The sequence below is a fragment of the Coffea eugenioides genome, chromosome 5 (assembly GCF_003713205.1).
Source record: "Coffea eugenioides isolate CCC68of chromosome 5, Ceug_1.0, whole genome shotgun sequence".
NCBI lineage: Eukaryota > Viridiplantae > Streptophyta > Magnoliopsida > Gentianales > Rubiaceae > Coffea > Coffea eugenioides.
Genome location: NC_040039.1, coordinates 44,774,568 through 44,789,657, shown reverse-complemented (window position 1 = coordinate 44,789,657; position 15,090 = coordinate 44,774,568). Strand labels below are relative to the sequence as shown.

The 15,090-nt window shown below is 36.9% G+C and overlaps 2 protein-coding genes across 4 annotated transcripts; one reads left to right on the top strand and one right to left on the bottom strand.

The window, feature by feature from the left end:
- Positions 1-667: 667 nt before the first annotated feature.
- Positions 668-5,594, top strand: LOC113770569 (probable serine/threonine-protein kinase kinX). 3 transcript variants are annotated; one of them, XR_003468410.1, is made up of 3 exons: positions 668-3,604; positions 4,656-4,803; positions 5,232-5,594. XR_003468410.1 is itself a non-coding variant. In XM_027315071.1 (3 exons), the coding sequence occupies exons 1-2, from the start codon at positions 706-708 to the stop codon at positions 3,559-3,561; spliced, it is 2,820 nt and encodes a 939-aa protein (XP_027170872.1). In that variant the 5' UTR covers positions 668-705; the 3' UTR covers positions 3,562-3,604; positions 5,232-5,594. The 3 variants fall into 3 exon arrangements, 2 of the variants coding, with proteins under 2 accessions (XP_027170872.1, XP_027170871.1); XM_027315071.1 differs by lacking the exon at positions 4,656-4,803 and having other exon boundaries at positions 668-3,435; positions 3,472-3,604; XM_027315070.1 differs by lacking the exon at positions 4,656-4,803.
- A 3,529-nt stretch (positions 5,595-9,123) lies between these two features.
- Positions 9,124-12,037, bottom strand: LOC113772021 (basic leucine zipper 61-like). The gene is made up of 4 exons (XM_027316557.1): positions 11,367-12,037; positions 10,858-10,948; positions 10,596-10,722; positions 9,124-9,320 (listed from the first exon to the last, which is right to left on the bottom strand). Exons 1-4 carry the CDS (start codon positions 11,912-11,914, stop codon positions 9,163-9,165), a joined length of 924 nt encoding a protein of 307 aa, XP_027172358.1. The 5' UTR covers positions 11,915-12,037; the 3' UTR covers positions 9,124-9,162.
- Positions 12,038-15,090: the final 3,053 nt, after the last annotated feature.

The window sequence follows — 15,090 nt, the reverse complement described above, 5'->3', positions numbered from 1 at the left end:
TTTCACAAGATTTCATGAGTCAATAAGATGCTATTTGGTAATTTTATTCCATATTCATACCATGCTTTGTATATTGTTTGAATTCTACATTAAAAAAACTAAAAATTCTCTGAATATATTTTTCCATACAATTTTATTTTTAATCATTTTTCCTCATATAAAACACATTAAAAAGCGTTACAATAAAAAATAAAAACAAATAATTCTCATTCTAAATGCATTAATTAATTTTATTTCATTTAAAAAATAAATGTTGCTATAGACATTGAGATAAATACATTAAGTTGCTTAGACTTCCTTTTTGTGAATTATTTAATTTATTTTAGTGCTAAAAGATCGAAATGCATAGTATAATTGTGTTTAGATGCATTTTACAACTATTAAAAAAATAGGTATTTATTATGTTACAATTATTAGGCGTGTTTAAGAATTAGATATGAATATTTTGACCATAAAATATATAACTTCATCTTAATACCGGCAAAAAATTGACTACTAGAGGTAAAGTGTTACAAGGACTTAAGTTCGAGGGTGCAAGTGTAATTAATCCAAAAAGATAATGCTCATTAGTCATTACAATTGGCCGAGGAAAAAGGTCACTACATAAGATGCTAATGTACTGCTTCACCCGTCAGTGGTACTTGGACTACCATAGTAGTACGCTGAAGTCAGAGTCCTGTGTTCTCTCCTCCGTGGCTCCGTCGCATGAAGTTTACACTTCACTTCAAGAGGCGCAAAAATACGGAGGGACATCACCAATTCTACTCTTTATCCACCACCACCACCTCGTCCTCCTCTGCCTCCCAAACCCCAATGTGTAGTAGTCCCTCTCACCTTCAACAGCCCCACCAAGAAGAAAACCAAGCCAATGAATCTCCCCAAACCCTAGAGCCCATAAACCCCATCAATCAACCCGAACCGGATCAAGAGAACCCACATCAGGAAAAATCCAATCTTGATCGCCTGCAACAGCAAAACGACCCGGAACAGGAAGAAGAGGAGGAAGATCAGGAGGACCAAGAAAACCCAGGTATAATTCTGTCTGCTTTTCCTCCTCCCCCTTCTTCCATTGATGTTGTTGTGGCTGACGTCAGGATGCCGTCACTGACCCCTCCAAAAAGGCTTAATAAGAGGAAGAAGGGTAAAGGGAGTCTTAAGAAACAGCTGACCATTCAGAAGAAATTGCATACCCTTTTGGAGAATTTGAACCCTGTTCCTTTTATACCCTCTAAGATTCTTGATTTTACGAAGCATGAGAAGTTGCTCAAGAGACTGGGGTTGTGGGATTTTTTCCATATTGAATTTGATAGGAATATAAGGTCTGACTTGATTGCTCAGTTGATTGCTACCTATGATCCTAAACTAAGGTGTAGTTATGTTAATGAGTTTAGGATTGCCGTTAATCGGGCAGACTTAGCGAGGGCGTTTAAGTTGTCTGTTAAGAAAGAGAAAAGTGGGAACTTGGTGGCTGCTGAGGGGGTAGACTTGGATTTCGAGGCATTGTCCGAGGAATCCATTAGCTTCATTGAGGGTTTTGTTTCTAATTGGGTGCTTTTGCACGAGGATACTTGGATGATGCCGAATGAGGTGTTGAATTGGACCAAGGCAATCAAAGACGGCCATCCTGAAAAGGTGGATTGGGCAGGGCTGTTTTGGTTCATGGTTGAGAAGGAGTTGTTGAAAGGGGAACAGTTGGTTGATTGCTATTATGCATCGCATTTGCAGTATTTGATCAAGTCGCAGCGGGAGGAGGTGATGGTGAGGGAGCCAAGGGAGGGGCAGGATATGGTGGACTTGGATGCGGAGGAGGAGGAGGAGGTGTTAGTGAGGGAGGAGCAGGATAAAGTGGAATTGGATGGGAAGGAGGACGTGGTAGCAAAGGAGCAGGATAGAGTGGAGTTGGACGTGGAGAAGGTGGTTTTGATGGCAGAGCAGGACATGGTGGAGTTGAATCCTGGGGTAAAAGAGGAAGGGGATGGTGGTAATGACGTTGGTGATGTGACAAAGGGTGGTTTGAGTATAGTTCCGGAACAGGAAAATGATGTATTGGTAGGGCCGAATATTGAGTTGACTCTTGGGCAAGATGTTGGTGAAAAGGAAGACGTGAAAGTTGCTGACGTGATGGATGTTGAGGAGCGCAGGGAGGATGAGGAGCAGCAGGAGAAGGAGCAGGAGCACAGACAGTGGCTTTTGCATGGAAGAAACAATGTAGGTGAGCATTTCATGCAACCTTGTAATATGGAAGATGCCAGTGGATTTGATAGTCTTGAGGAGAGGCAAGAGGAAGGGGATGAGCTGGAGGGGGAGAGGGAGGAGGAGGAGGAGGAGGATGGAGAAGAAGAGGAAGAGGATGGATTTGATGTTGGACCACATGATGATACTCTTGAAGGGGATGGACTAACGGGCAATTTTCTTCAAGCTATGGAGACAACACAGATTACATATGGTTCACAAGGACATCTTCATGATGATTCTTCAGTTGATGTTGTTGCTGATAGGAATGACTTGCAGCATATGGCTGCAGGTGGCCCATCATTCTATGGTAACACAGGTAAGAGAGAGCTTGACCATGAGCATGATGTCTCTCATCATCCTCTTAATGGTAGCAATAAGAGATTAAGGATTGACGGTCCATGGGATAACAAACCATTGGATTTTGGGACCTGCATGGACCAAATGCAACAACTTATGGGCCGCGCTAGGCTGATGTACCAGGAGAAGGTGCAGGCTCAGGAACAAGCAAGCTTTAATCAGCAGATATTACTTAATGAGGTGCAGAAAAGGGACAGTATGATCGAGCATTTGCATAAGAGCAAGTGTGAAGAAATACAGAAAAGAGATGCAGAGATCTATCGTCTACAACGTGAGCTGTATCTAATGGGAAATATTTTGGAAGACTACAGAAAGGCCTTAAAGCAAACCAACAAAGCATTTGCTGAATATAGGCAGAAATGTCAGCTTCCTGAAGAATCAATCTACAAAGATGCTGGTCCGGGAGGGGTTGTATTGACCACTGCAGAAATAGAGAAGCAACGCCTGAAAGAAGAAGAAGAATATAGATTGGCTTGCTTAATTTTGGAGCAGAAGGCTAAGGCAGCTGAGGAAGGATATGCATTCCAATTTGGGGAATACCTAAACAAGGTTGTTTGGCTGGATAAGAGGTTGGCAGACCTTGAGAAGGGTGTGGAAGAGCTTAGAGATTATCATTCAAAGGCCAAGAGTTCAGAAACTGAACAGAAAGCTGGTGAAAATTCAGAATTTGAAACTGAACAGAAGGTCGTTGTAACTTCAGCATTTGAAACTGACCAGAAAATTGTGGAAGTTTCAGAATGCGATGTAGAGAAAGTTGTGGAAACTTCAGAAACTGAAACTGAAGAGAAAGTTGTGGAAAATTTGCAAATTGAAACTGAAGAGAAAGTTGTGGAAACTTCAGAAATGGAAACCGAAGAGAAAGCTGTGGAAACTTCAGAAATGGAAACCGAAGAGAAAGCTGTGGAAACTTCAGAAATGGAAACTGAAGAGAAAGTTGTGAAAACTTCAGAATGTCCTCCAAGTGGATGAAGTGCTGTCCCAATATATTTACTTTTGTTTGGCTGAAGTGAAGGTGAAATCTATCACTTAAAACTCAATCTACAGTTGTATGATGCCCTTAGACTGAATACTTTTGTTTCCCCTATGAAGTGATTGTTGTCATGGTTCTTTGTGTCTGCTCAGCTCCCCCGATAGAAAAAGATAGACCAGTCCTTTACTGTTCTATTTGCAGGGTTTAAGCTGTTATCATTTGCATTAAATACCACGTCCCTTTTTCACTTTCTGTTTCTCTGGTTGACTAGTGCTCTGAGCATTTTTTTTTTGTGTGATTGTTGCGTTTAAATTACTGAGCAAGACCTGGTCAGTAATTAGCTTTAGGATACCAAACTTTAGTGCTGTAGTTGCTGGCATGCCAAATCAATTTATTTCCAGTTCATTTGTGGCTATGAGTGTGATTTAGAAATCCTCGATTTCTTTCACGTCTTTGTTTCTGCTTTTATCAGTATTCTTCTTTGAATTTCTTATCCTCTAGATATTGCGAATTCCGTTGAGCACATTTATTTGTCATTGGTGAGAGATATTGAGGATTCATCTACTCATAATTACCAAGATTTGAATAGTTAGCTGAGGTTTGCTAGGATTGATGTACTTTCTGTTTGCTTATCTAGTAAAAGTAAGAAAATTTTTGGATTCTTCTTCCATCTTTCTGATTACTCTTGTTTTGTTACTACCTGATCTTAGGTCAATGTATTGTTTTTCTTTACTCTGGAAAAAAGGAATAGATGTGAAAAAGAGAGAAGGATTTTTTGATGATACTCTGTCTTTGTGAGCTGTCTTTCTCAGTATAAGAGTGATCTGTTAAACTTTTGGGATATTGTTCTTTCTCATCATGCAACAACTAGCTTCCTCATTTCTTTTAGAAAGTGAGAATAGGATATATTACTGCTTTATTTTCTATATTTATGTTTTTGAATTCTTCCATGTAAGATCCCATGCAAAAGGAAAGCAAGGAGACACATGTTTATGTTTTATCTACAGCTATCCCTGATGTTGCAGCCATTTTATGAAGCTACTTCGCATTTCATTGCCAAAATGGCTATTTATTTATTTATTTATTTTTTCAGCACGCAAATTTGCCATCAAGTACTCATCATCAAGTATTCATTTGGAGAGTGGATTATTTCTTTGGCCTATGACGCTATTGTTTAGTTTATGGCAATTTTCTCTATCTGAGCAAATAGTGGCACATTTAACCATGAATCAACTCATGAGGTGTGTAACCAGCACTTTCTATCACAATTATAGCTGCATGATTATTGACAACAGCTCTGACCTAAATGATTAAAAATTTCTGTCATTACTTGCTCTACTCTGTGTCTAGAGCTGTAAAATTGGTCGTGATTTCTGGAATTGAGGGTGCTAAAAAATTTTTGGCGTAAGTTGCAAGGATTGCTTTTCTGGAAGTTTGGAATGAGGTTTTGTAGTTTAAGCAAGCGCTAAAATCATGCACTGCAACGTGCCTGAGGTAGACTTAGATGTTAGGCTGTTGTTAAGAGTCCGCCGAGGAGATTTTCTCTGCACCAGATTCTCAAATTCATATGCTAACTAAAACTTCGAAAATTCTTTATCATTTGCATTTTGTTGCCGAAAAACTGTATTAATTCGGTTGACATAATCTGTTGCTTTTTTATATTTTGCAGAATGTTGGACCTCACTATGAAGAAACTAATTGCTGGTGGAGTTTCCAGGGTTTCTGCTCAAAGGATTTGACTGTTTTGAAATATATTTGTTTGCACGTATCGTAATCGTATCCGCCAACTCTAGCCCCGTGCTGGCGACATATCTGGATCCTGATTCATATGAACTTGAGTTATGACTTATCATGAATCTGTGCATAGTTGACTAAATGTTTGCTTACTTGGTGTGTGGCCTCTTGAGACTGTATATCAGATATAGGATGAGAGTTGTAAAACTTGCTTATTCCTAGTTCAAATGTAGTTTAGATTTGTCCGGATGGAGTTCACACAAATGAAGCTGCTCCTGTTTTTGCTGCGTTCTTTCTCCTTTTATCTGTCTGATTTATTGTCTACTCTTTTGCCTGAATGGGGCTGTTGGATAAGCCACTCATGATTGCCTTCCAAATCTTCAATAAAATTTTGCTAGAAGAATATGGGCTTGAGCTTCAAAATGACTCATGGTTGAAGTCGATTATACAACTAATAGGGATCTGCTTTCGCCCTTCTAAATTTTCTTGTAGAATTTTGTGAAGAAAAGCATAACTGTCTAGAAACAAACTTAGTGCATCTTTCCTTTCCTTTCTCAAACTTGGTATTCTGGGCTGAGAGGTGAGAGGCTTTTCTGCATTTTTGGGAGAACAACCTCATTAGGCCCGTACGAGCCTATGAGAGCTTTTGAACCCTTGTTCAGCTGCTTTATGCTCCTGGCCCATGTTGGAGTTCTTTCGCATTAAAACTTTCCATCTTCATGCTTGAGAGGGCCTCATGGCTTCCCTTAGAGGCCTGAAATATTGGTTTCTCAAGTTTTTTTTTTTTTTTTTTTTTTTTTTTTTTTCTTCTTCAGTGTAAGCAAGAGGACTCGAATTCAAGATCTCACGCTTACACTCTCTCCCCCGTCCCACCCAATTCATCCCTCCCCCAATCAAGCTGAAGTGTACTAGTTATGAAATTAGTGCTGGATTGCTTGAACATTTTTTTTTCTTGGGTATCAACATTTTTGAACTTTTAAGTTCAGTTCTAATCAACTTGGCTATTCGTGTCCTGGCTTCAGTAACATTTCGCATTGTAGATTTCAATTTGTGTCACTTTTTGTTTAACGTAAGTGAGAGATCGTGAATCTATCCTTTAATATTTATAATCCCTTCCATTTTACCATCAAACCCAACTCTCCTTCCTCTACATGTTCCAAGTTATTTCCAACATTCTTAGGTATTCAACCGGCTCCATGCAATAATCCAGATATTCCTAATGAATGGGAATGAGGTTGTCTTTAGTTTCAAGTTCAAATCGGATTAGTGACTTCGCTCGATTAAAACATAAATTTCAATTTCAATTTTTTCATTTTCTTCCAAAATGAATTTAAACAGGTTTAAATCAAATCAAATAAATGGCCTTTGCAATTCCACCTACGATTATTATAGATTCCTCAAATCACAACAAATGACTGAATGTAGGGGTGATGCTGAACCAAGTAATTCGACTCTAGCTCACAAGCTACTCAATCAATAGTTCAACTCAAATTCGTTTTGATCAAGGTCAAGGTCGAGTTTGAGCCACGTGTTTGAGTTCATGGGTCGAGTTCGAGCTCCAAATTCTCGTATGCAAAAGCTTGACAAGTCTAATCTAGCTTTTTATAGTATATATTTTTAATTTTTTATATTTATTATTGTGAAATGCCAATTATATCCTTTATTTTAAATCATATGTAAAATATTAAATTTTTATTAGTTGAGATCGATTAGGCTCAAATAGGTTTGATTAAGTTCAATTAGACTCGAATAAGCTTTATTAAACTTCATTGGATTCGATTAGATTTAATTAAACTCGACTTCAAGTACGGTAAACTAAAGTTGAACTCAAGCTCGAGTCAGAGCTCCACTTCAAAAAGCTTGACAAGGTTGAGCTCAGTTATTTTGCCTCAAATCGAGCTCAAGTAGTCTAATACTCAAACTTAACTCGACTTGAGTACGCCTCTAACTGAGCCAATGGGCAAGTGACTCAGATCTATTGAATGAATGTTAGGTAGACTGTTGAACGTTTAATTCCCTAAACCAAAAGTGGGAGAAAGAGAGCTGAGTACTGATGCAGATACTGCGGAGCATGTGACCGGGCTAATAATAAATATTTTTCAAAAGGGATTACTGATTATTATTAGGAGATGGGCAACTGGCAAGTAAAAGTTGGTGCTAATAAACTTAAATATCACATATGAATATGATCAAAGCTGTCACCTTGTAGGGGAAAAAGGCTTGTTCCCTGCAAATGCACATGTGAATAAGGAAAAGGATTGATTCCCAAGAGCCATTTTTTTTTATCTGTTGGCTTGGCTGTATTGGTTTCTTCCCACAACCCCCCCCCCCCCCCCCCAACCCCCCAAAACAACCTTGCTTGCTGTGATTTCTTCAAATAAATGCTTATTTGTACTATATCCTTCTCGCATATTTGCATTAAAGTTTTGTAATTTGCTTGTCTTCCAAAGATTATTTTCAGCAATAAAGTTGTGGCACAAAAGATGCACATGGAGAGGCTTTTTAGTGTATTCAGATGCATATTTTTCCTTAGAAAGTTAAATATGGAAAAAGCCTACTGGTAAAATGATAACTTCCTAGTCAAGATTTGATGTCTTGGTGATTGCTCATTACATCCAACAGAGATAATGGTGAAAAATTTGCTAAATATATATGCTGAAGAACTTTCAAAAAAAAAAAAAAAAACTTTTCTTCTTGAATAAAACATGACATCTTCCCAACTGAAACTTTCTTGCTTTGAACATTAGAGGGTTGGGAGGAACCCTAGACCTCAAATCTGTAAATTAGAAGTCTTGTGCCCTGTTACTTTTAAGTCAAATTAGTCAAAGAAATTAATCACTACTCATTTTTACACCCAAGATAAATAACGATATTTACAATTCTTTTTTTTTTTATTATTGATGACAATAAGAACTACAAATAAAGAATGCCACCAGGCAATAAATTCGAGAGAAACATTGAAAAAAATGATGCCATAGCCTGACATCAAAACAACTACCCGACAAACCCCTTCTTTACTTTCATACATCCCAATACAAATCCCACTAACACTAAAACACACTTGCCTAAGCACAACTTTTTTTTTTTTTCCAAAACAAAAAAAGATTGAAAAGCAGAAAGAAATTTGATGATTGGTTAACAAAAATCTAACCACACCCATCCCCATGTTACAGAGAAAAAAAAAATCATCAAATTGATGATTGGCTAACCAGAAACTAACCACACCCATGCCTGAGGAGCAGAAAAGAAACAAATTGATTATGATATTGATTCTTTGGCCTACATTGCAAAGATATGCAAGTTGGCCTCATCTTGTCCTCTGCAACATTGAAGTTCCCGTGGACCCTATTTTCATGTTTAAGACATCATGTGAATGTCCATCAACACTACCATCCACTGAATTTTTTTCCTGCATGGTAATTAAGAGAAGTTAAGAACCATTCAAGAAAATCCAATCAACTTATAACAGGAAAAAAAAATTAGATCTTTAACTTGAAAATTCCTGTTGATCAATTGAATTTCTTTTTCTTGTTGGTATAACGTTTTGTGTGTGGGGGTTCTCAAGCATGCATATCGTTCTCAGTTCCTTCTTTGGCAAGGCATTGAAAAACTGAATACAAATTATCAATACTCAAACTAAGGTATAATAATTGAGTCTAATACGTATTAACTTTCAAAACAAGTGATCTAAAAAATTGGTTTGGAGAGCTCAAATTAATTTCCCCTCACAAAGCACCTATTGGTTCATTGACCCTTAATTTCATGTCATTTATATTTTGTTTAAACATCGTATAAGTTTTTATCAAGTATCTAAAGTTATTAGCATACCTGAAAAACAATGTTCCACGTATTAAAAGAAACGTGCTTCAATTAACAAGTTGCTCCTTCTCTGCGGAGGCATTACCAGCAGTAGCAGGTTGTGTTTTTGGCTCTGGTGGTGTAGCATTTTCCATCTTCTTCAAGTTTTGCTGGTAAAAGACTTGCCTTAGCCTCTCAATTTCCCTTTTCAAGGCTTCTTGATGAGCTGCAATTTCATTAGAAAACAAAATTAACTGGACCGCGAAACTTTTCAAGAATAAAAAAGAGAGGACAACAGCTACAACAAATTAGAATATTTACAATAATCTCAAAACGTGATATTCTAAACATTCAATGATTATGAGAGGACTCTTAGAATTCTTTCTACTGCCAAGTTCAGAGTTCGAATTCTGAACTTAGCAGTTCTTGTTTTGTAGGGCTTGGTTTGACAATGTAGATAGGTGGAAATATAGCTGATAAACATAAAAACGAGATCTTTTTTCTTTACGTAACAAGCAAATTCAGTAGGATGAATAAACCACAATGTCGTAGACCTAAGTCTAAGAAATGTCATGGTTCTATATAAATTATTGGACGCGTCGAAAGAATAAAAAAAATCAATGCCACTCTTTCTTGGTGTCTAGTTTTGTTTCGCATTAATTACCTACGTTGTCTCTTAAATGAAAATCAATCTTCAAACGATAGCTATAAAGCTGGACATGTGGGATCGAGTTGAAGACACAAATTAGTGCTATGGTGCCATGATGTCTGAATGGGTCAACACTAAGCAATTAAGCAGGAAAGAAGTTTCGAATGCCAGCTAAATTTAGAAAATGACCCAGCTTGCTTTCTTGGTTGCCATATTGATTTTGTGAGGTCCATGAAGATTATAGGACATAATTAAGAGATTCACCTGAGGAACTAATAGCCTACGGTTCTAGCATTGAACTCAATCATTCAATAGTACCTTTGCTTTTCTAATCGGTGCTTCTTTGGTACTCAATGATATACATAATTTGTACCTAAACTATCATTTAAATTCAGACACCTACATTTATTGGCACCTATACCTAAATACTTAATTTATTACTGAACTTCACTTTTTCTTAGAAAGTTAATACTTAAAACTCATCTTAACAAGTATCATCTCAAGTCTTTTACCCCTAAAGATGATGATATAAGTTAACTATCTAATTAATCCTTTTAATGATTGAATAGGGTACAACCGATATCATGTGGGATGACCTTAAATTGTGATGTGACAGGTTTAAGGAGACAGTTTAGGACATACAATCCAAGGCCAAAAGCTGATTATTCCCATGTTAGACGTCATTCATTTGATCATATCCTATAATGCACAATTATTGCTTTCATTTATGTCGCAAAATTATGTTAAACGTTGTATCCACTTGCCGAATAAACAATTCTTGTATCTTCTGGCACGGCAAATTATGAATTGCCCAAAAGCTTAAAATTTTCTGAAGTAGCATTTGAGACTTACCATCTTTAAAAATCTTATCTTGGGCAAGAGCTGCGATTCTTTGTTTGAGAACGCTGTTGTCAACATTCAGAACCAAACGTTGGTGGTCCAGAAAAGCTACCCTTGGCGACAATACTGAAACTTCAGCCTTAACAATATTAACCAAACAAACAAGAACAAGAAGACGATCCCATGTGAGAATTCAATTGCCAGCTGCAGTAGTTAAACAAAAGAAGAACTTCATTTATTAATCTGCAACAAGTTCAATAAACCAATAATGTACCTGAAGGGAAGTTACACTTCTTTCTAGCTCTGATATGTACTGCAGTTTCCTCACTCGAGATCTTTGAGCTGATTGTCTGTTGGCCAAGATTCTATAAAAACCAAAAAAAAAATGGTATTCTTGATCAATTATTTTGATATTAATCAACACAAAATTTTTTTAAAAAAAATCATGTAATGCGATACTAAATGATTCTCCGTTGAGATGATTATTTAGAGACAAAAGTCTTTGTATCTTGGATAATGCATGCAGTTTTTTTTTTTTTTGATGGCTAAGATCTTTACAATGAAATCAGTTTGTAATAAAATGATAAGATGGATGCTAAAAAACAAAAAACAAAAAACAAATTCATGGTTGAATTAGGAAAACTTGTGCATGTTTCATGCAAAAAAATGAAGTTGTTTCCAACTCTAAGATGAATAACAATGCAATGCTGGTTCTTCATGCAAGAATATGTGTGTAATTCATCAGTATTATTATTGGAAAAGCGTTAAGATGCATTTTCTTACCTTTTGATCCGTTTTGGATCAACAATCTTGTCACTGGAATTGTCCACAGTTTCATTAGTAGCAGCCAACTGTCCATCAGATTTACATGAGCTTTGCACTTCCTCAGGCTCACTCTTTAGCTGCTGCAGCTGCAGATCAGAAGGATTCAGCTTATCTTCATTAATGCTGTTATGATCAGAAGGCGACGAGGGATTCGAGCAGGACATTTTGGGGTCAACAGAAGTTGGAATATCATCAGTAAACATAGACATGAGCTGCTCATCATCAAACTTCTCAAATTCACTAGTAGCCCCAGAGCCAGGAATAATTGTTGATCTTCTGCATTCTTCCACCATTGGGACCTCAAGAAACGCAATCGAGTCGCTTACAGATCGCCGGTGAAAACCCCGTTTCGCCGACGAGAAGTCGAGAAATTCATCAACCCACGAAGAGTTATGGTTATTAGTAGCATTTGCTCCTCCTAAATTATCCAGCGTGTGAATTTTTTGGTGAGAAAAGTCAGGCCAATTTGGTGCCATATTTGGTGCTTTTGGAGGCAATTGTGCCATATTGAAAACTATGATCCAAAGAAGTATGGCCACTAGTGACTATATATAACTATATCCTAGTAGGAGAAAACCAAACAAAAACTTGGGAACTATGCAGCAATTGGTGTTATATATACTTATGCTAGTTGATGCAGACTTAGAAAAGAACATAGCCAAAAGAACAGGTCCAACATCATCATCATCACAATCTGCTCTACTAAACTTTGATCAAGAAGTGATTAAAAATTAGAAATCTTTTCCCCGATGGTGGCATGGTGGGGTCACATGGGGAGATTGGGACAGCTATCTACAGCTGGTTGGGAGGTTGAGCCCCAACGGTATTACTGGAAAGTAGCAGTAGTTTAATAATTAAGAGGAATCAGAGACCACGTGCCCTTGTGACCGTCCCCTTCAGCTCCAAGCTTATAATAGTCTCATAATTTACGTCCAGAGAACATTCCTCTGTAGTCTGTCTTCATGGATGCCGTCTTGCATGCATTGCTTACTACCGTTAGATTCATCAAGTGGCCTTAATCAAACAACTTCGATCAAATTGGATCACATGATGGATCCCATGAGCTGTGCCAGTGATCAAGAACCTAGCAAATAAGTGTGTGTGTGTAATGTGTAACCTCATCAATGTGGCATTCAATTTTTGAGTCATCTGCACGGATAAAAATCAGTTAGTGGGCATAATTCGTTCTTGAAGTAGTATTAATAATGCATGGAGAGAGATATATAACCGCGTAATAATGGAATTTCTTTCATGTCAAGTTTACGACTTTTGTTGAATGTATTTAGTGCATGATTCTTGTAAAGTGAACAACAAAAATATAATCATACATTGAAAGATTGCAGATAATAATGGGATTTTTTTCTTCCATATCAACTTTACGAGTTTTATTGAACTTATTTAGCGCACGATTCTTGAGACATGAAAGGCAAAAATATGAGTAGGAATGACCATAATGGTCCACATAAGCTTAATGGGAGTAACTTTTCCTTTGCTGCTGAATAGTGTCACTTGTGTTGCCAAATAAATTTGAGAATCATGTGCCTTGAGTTGGTTGAGATGGTAGAGTTGGTGTCATGTTTTCCTGCTAACTTGGGTTCGAACCTCTCTTCCATTGCGCAGGTCTTGCATAATGCGTCTTACTCATTCGTGTGGTTGGCGGATTATTGTACGAAGTGAAATTTATTCAATGCGCACTCTTAGGTAGCGGCTGTGGTTCCCTTGTCAACAAAACAAAAGAATTTTTTTTGTGAATCATGACCATGGTTATGTAATCCTTGTGCTGTACTACAATGGTACTTGAGGAGGTTGCCTGTGTATTCTATTTCGGAATGCTATAATGGCAGGAGGGTAAAAGAGAATAATACGTTGTTAGAGTTGTGGGATTTTGGAGGATGAGCTGTGGAAAGTGAGGAAGCTTGGAAGGGATAATGTCGTGCCATGTGAATTGTTTGCACGCCCTAAGCTTCTTTACTTTGTCTCCAAACTATGCCCACATGTAGCCTCTAGGGCATGCACAAGGACCCTTTTCTTTCTTGCTCATATTTTTCTATCTAGCTTACATCGAAAACCACACAATTTGCAATATAACTATGGATCTTAGTAATGGAATTAACTGTCGGGTAGGCACTAATTGATTATGATTAGAGGAAAGTCCGCAACGTGGAACATGTCATTGACTCATTTCCAAAGTTAATATGTGATTAAGAAAGTGCTAAGAAGTAAAGCCAGATAGGTCCTTTCTTGATTGAGAATAAGATCGATGGCTTTCTCCTTTTTTTTTTGATGGAAAAAAGCAACCTTTGTCTAAAGACATGAACTAACTTTGAAGCTCAATTACAGTTCTTATCTTAGTGATTTTTTAACCCCCCAAGACATTTTATTGCACCTTAAAATTTTAATTCTAGGCTTTTATTTGCTGCTAGACTAAGACTTCACTGGTGAAAACAATGCAGAAGAAGACATAAATGAGAATTAGAGATAACTTTCAATAGTGGTACACTTGAGAAGATACATCAGTTTTATGAATTTACTGTTTCCCATAAATGTGCTCCATAGTCCACATGCGCACATAATAAATTTCTTTTGTCTTGATGCACATTTGTAGGGAATAGAATGAGAAGATGAGATTAATGTGGACCAGCAGGGGAAGAAAATGAGTTCAAATATTTGCTGATAAATTAGGTTTTGTTATGAAATAACTAAAAGTGTGGATGTCCATTTGTATTTTCAAGAGGATTAATTCATAATTCATTGATACATTATGTAAAGGAATTACATTGGACGAACTGTTTCAATCCATAAGAGCTATTTATGTATTGGATGAACTGTTTTATATGACTATTCATGTTCTTGTAGTAATGAGAATTTAATAACGTACCTTTAATTTTGTAATACCTATGTATAGAGGTACCTTAGCACCTCTTGAGTATACTTTTGATTAGTTGGAACAATAAGAATATCATTCTCTACTTCTCTATTTCCTTCTCTAATATTTCAATTCCTATTATAGTAGTTTATTTTATTAGTTTTATAACAGGTTTATTATCCATCCAATTAAGTTCCCATTTTACTCTAAATCCCGTGAAAGTATTGAATTGAACTTCAAATTTCACCCCAAAAATTTTTTTTTTCTTTTTCCATCCACATGTTCCCATCATTCTTCAGTTAGCAAAAATGATTCAAACTATTTCACATGTTTGACTGAAGCTTTTGGTTGCAGAGGTCGAAGTTAATTACTTCACACAAGATGTTTCAATGAAAAGGGTATATTTCAATCAAATTGTGAAACAAGATACGATTTTGCCTTCTGGGACCATAAAATCTGGGGAAAAAAAAACAATCTCAATTGATACATGCATCGATCCCAACAGGATATTTGTGTCCAACCTTTTGATCTGTTTATGATCACTGCTATATTTACCTTCCCAATCGAGCACATGAGAGTCACCAATTTTGGATCAATTATTAAGATGATACTGATCATCAATGGATGTCTGTATCTATGTCAGTGTCCAAGTTACAGTTTTCATGTGTCACTGTACCACAATTCATCAAAATCAACCACCAATTATAAGTTTGATATGATTGTGTGCCCAACATCTTGGATTTGTTTATCAATATTTTATCTCAGCTGCTGATGAAAAAATAAAAATAAAAAAAACAAAACAAAACGGGAAGTTTT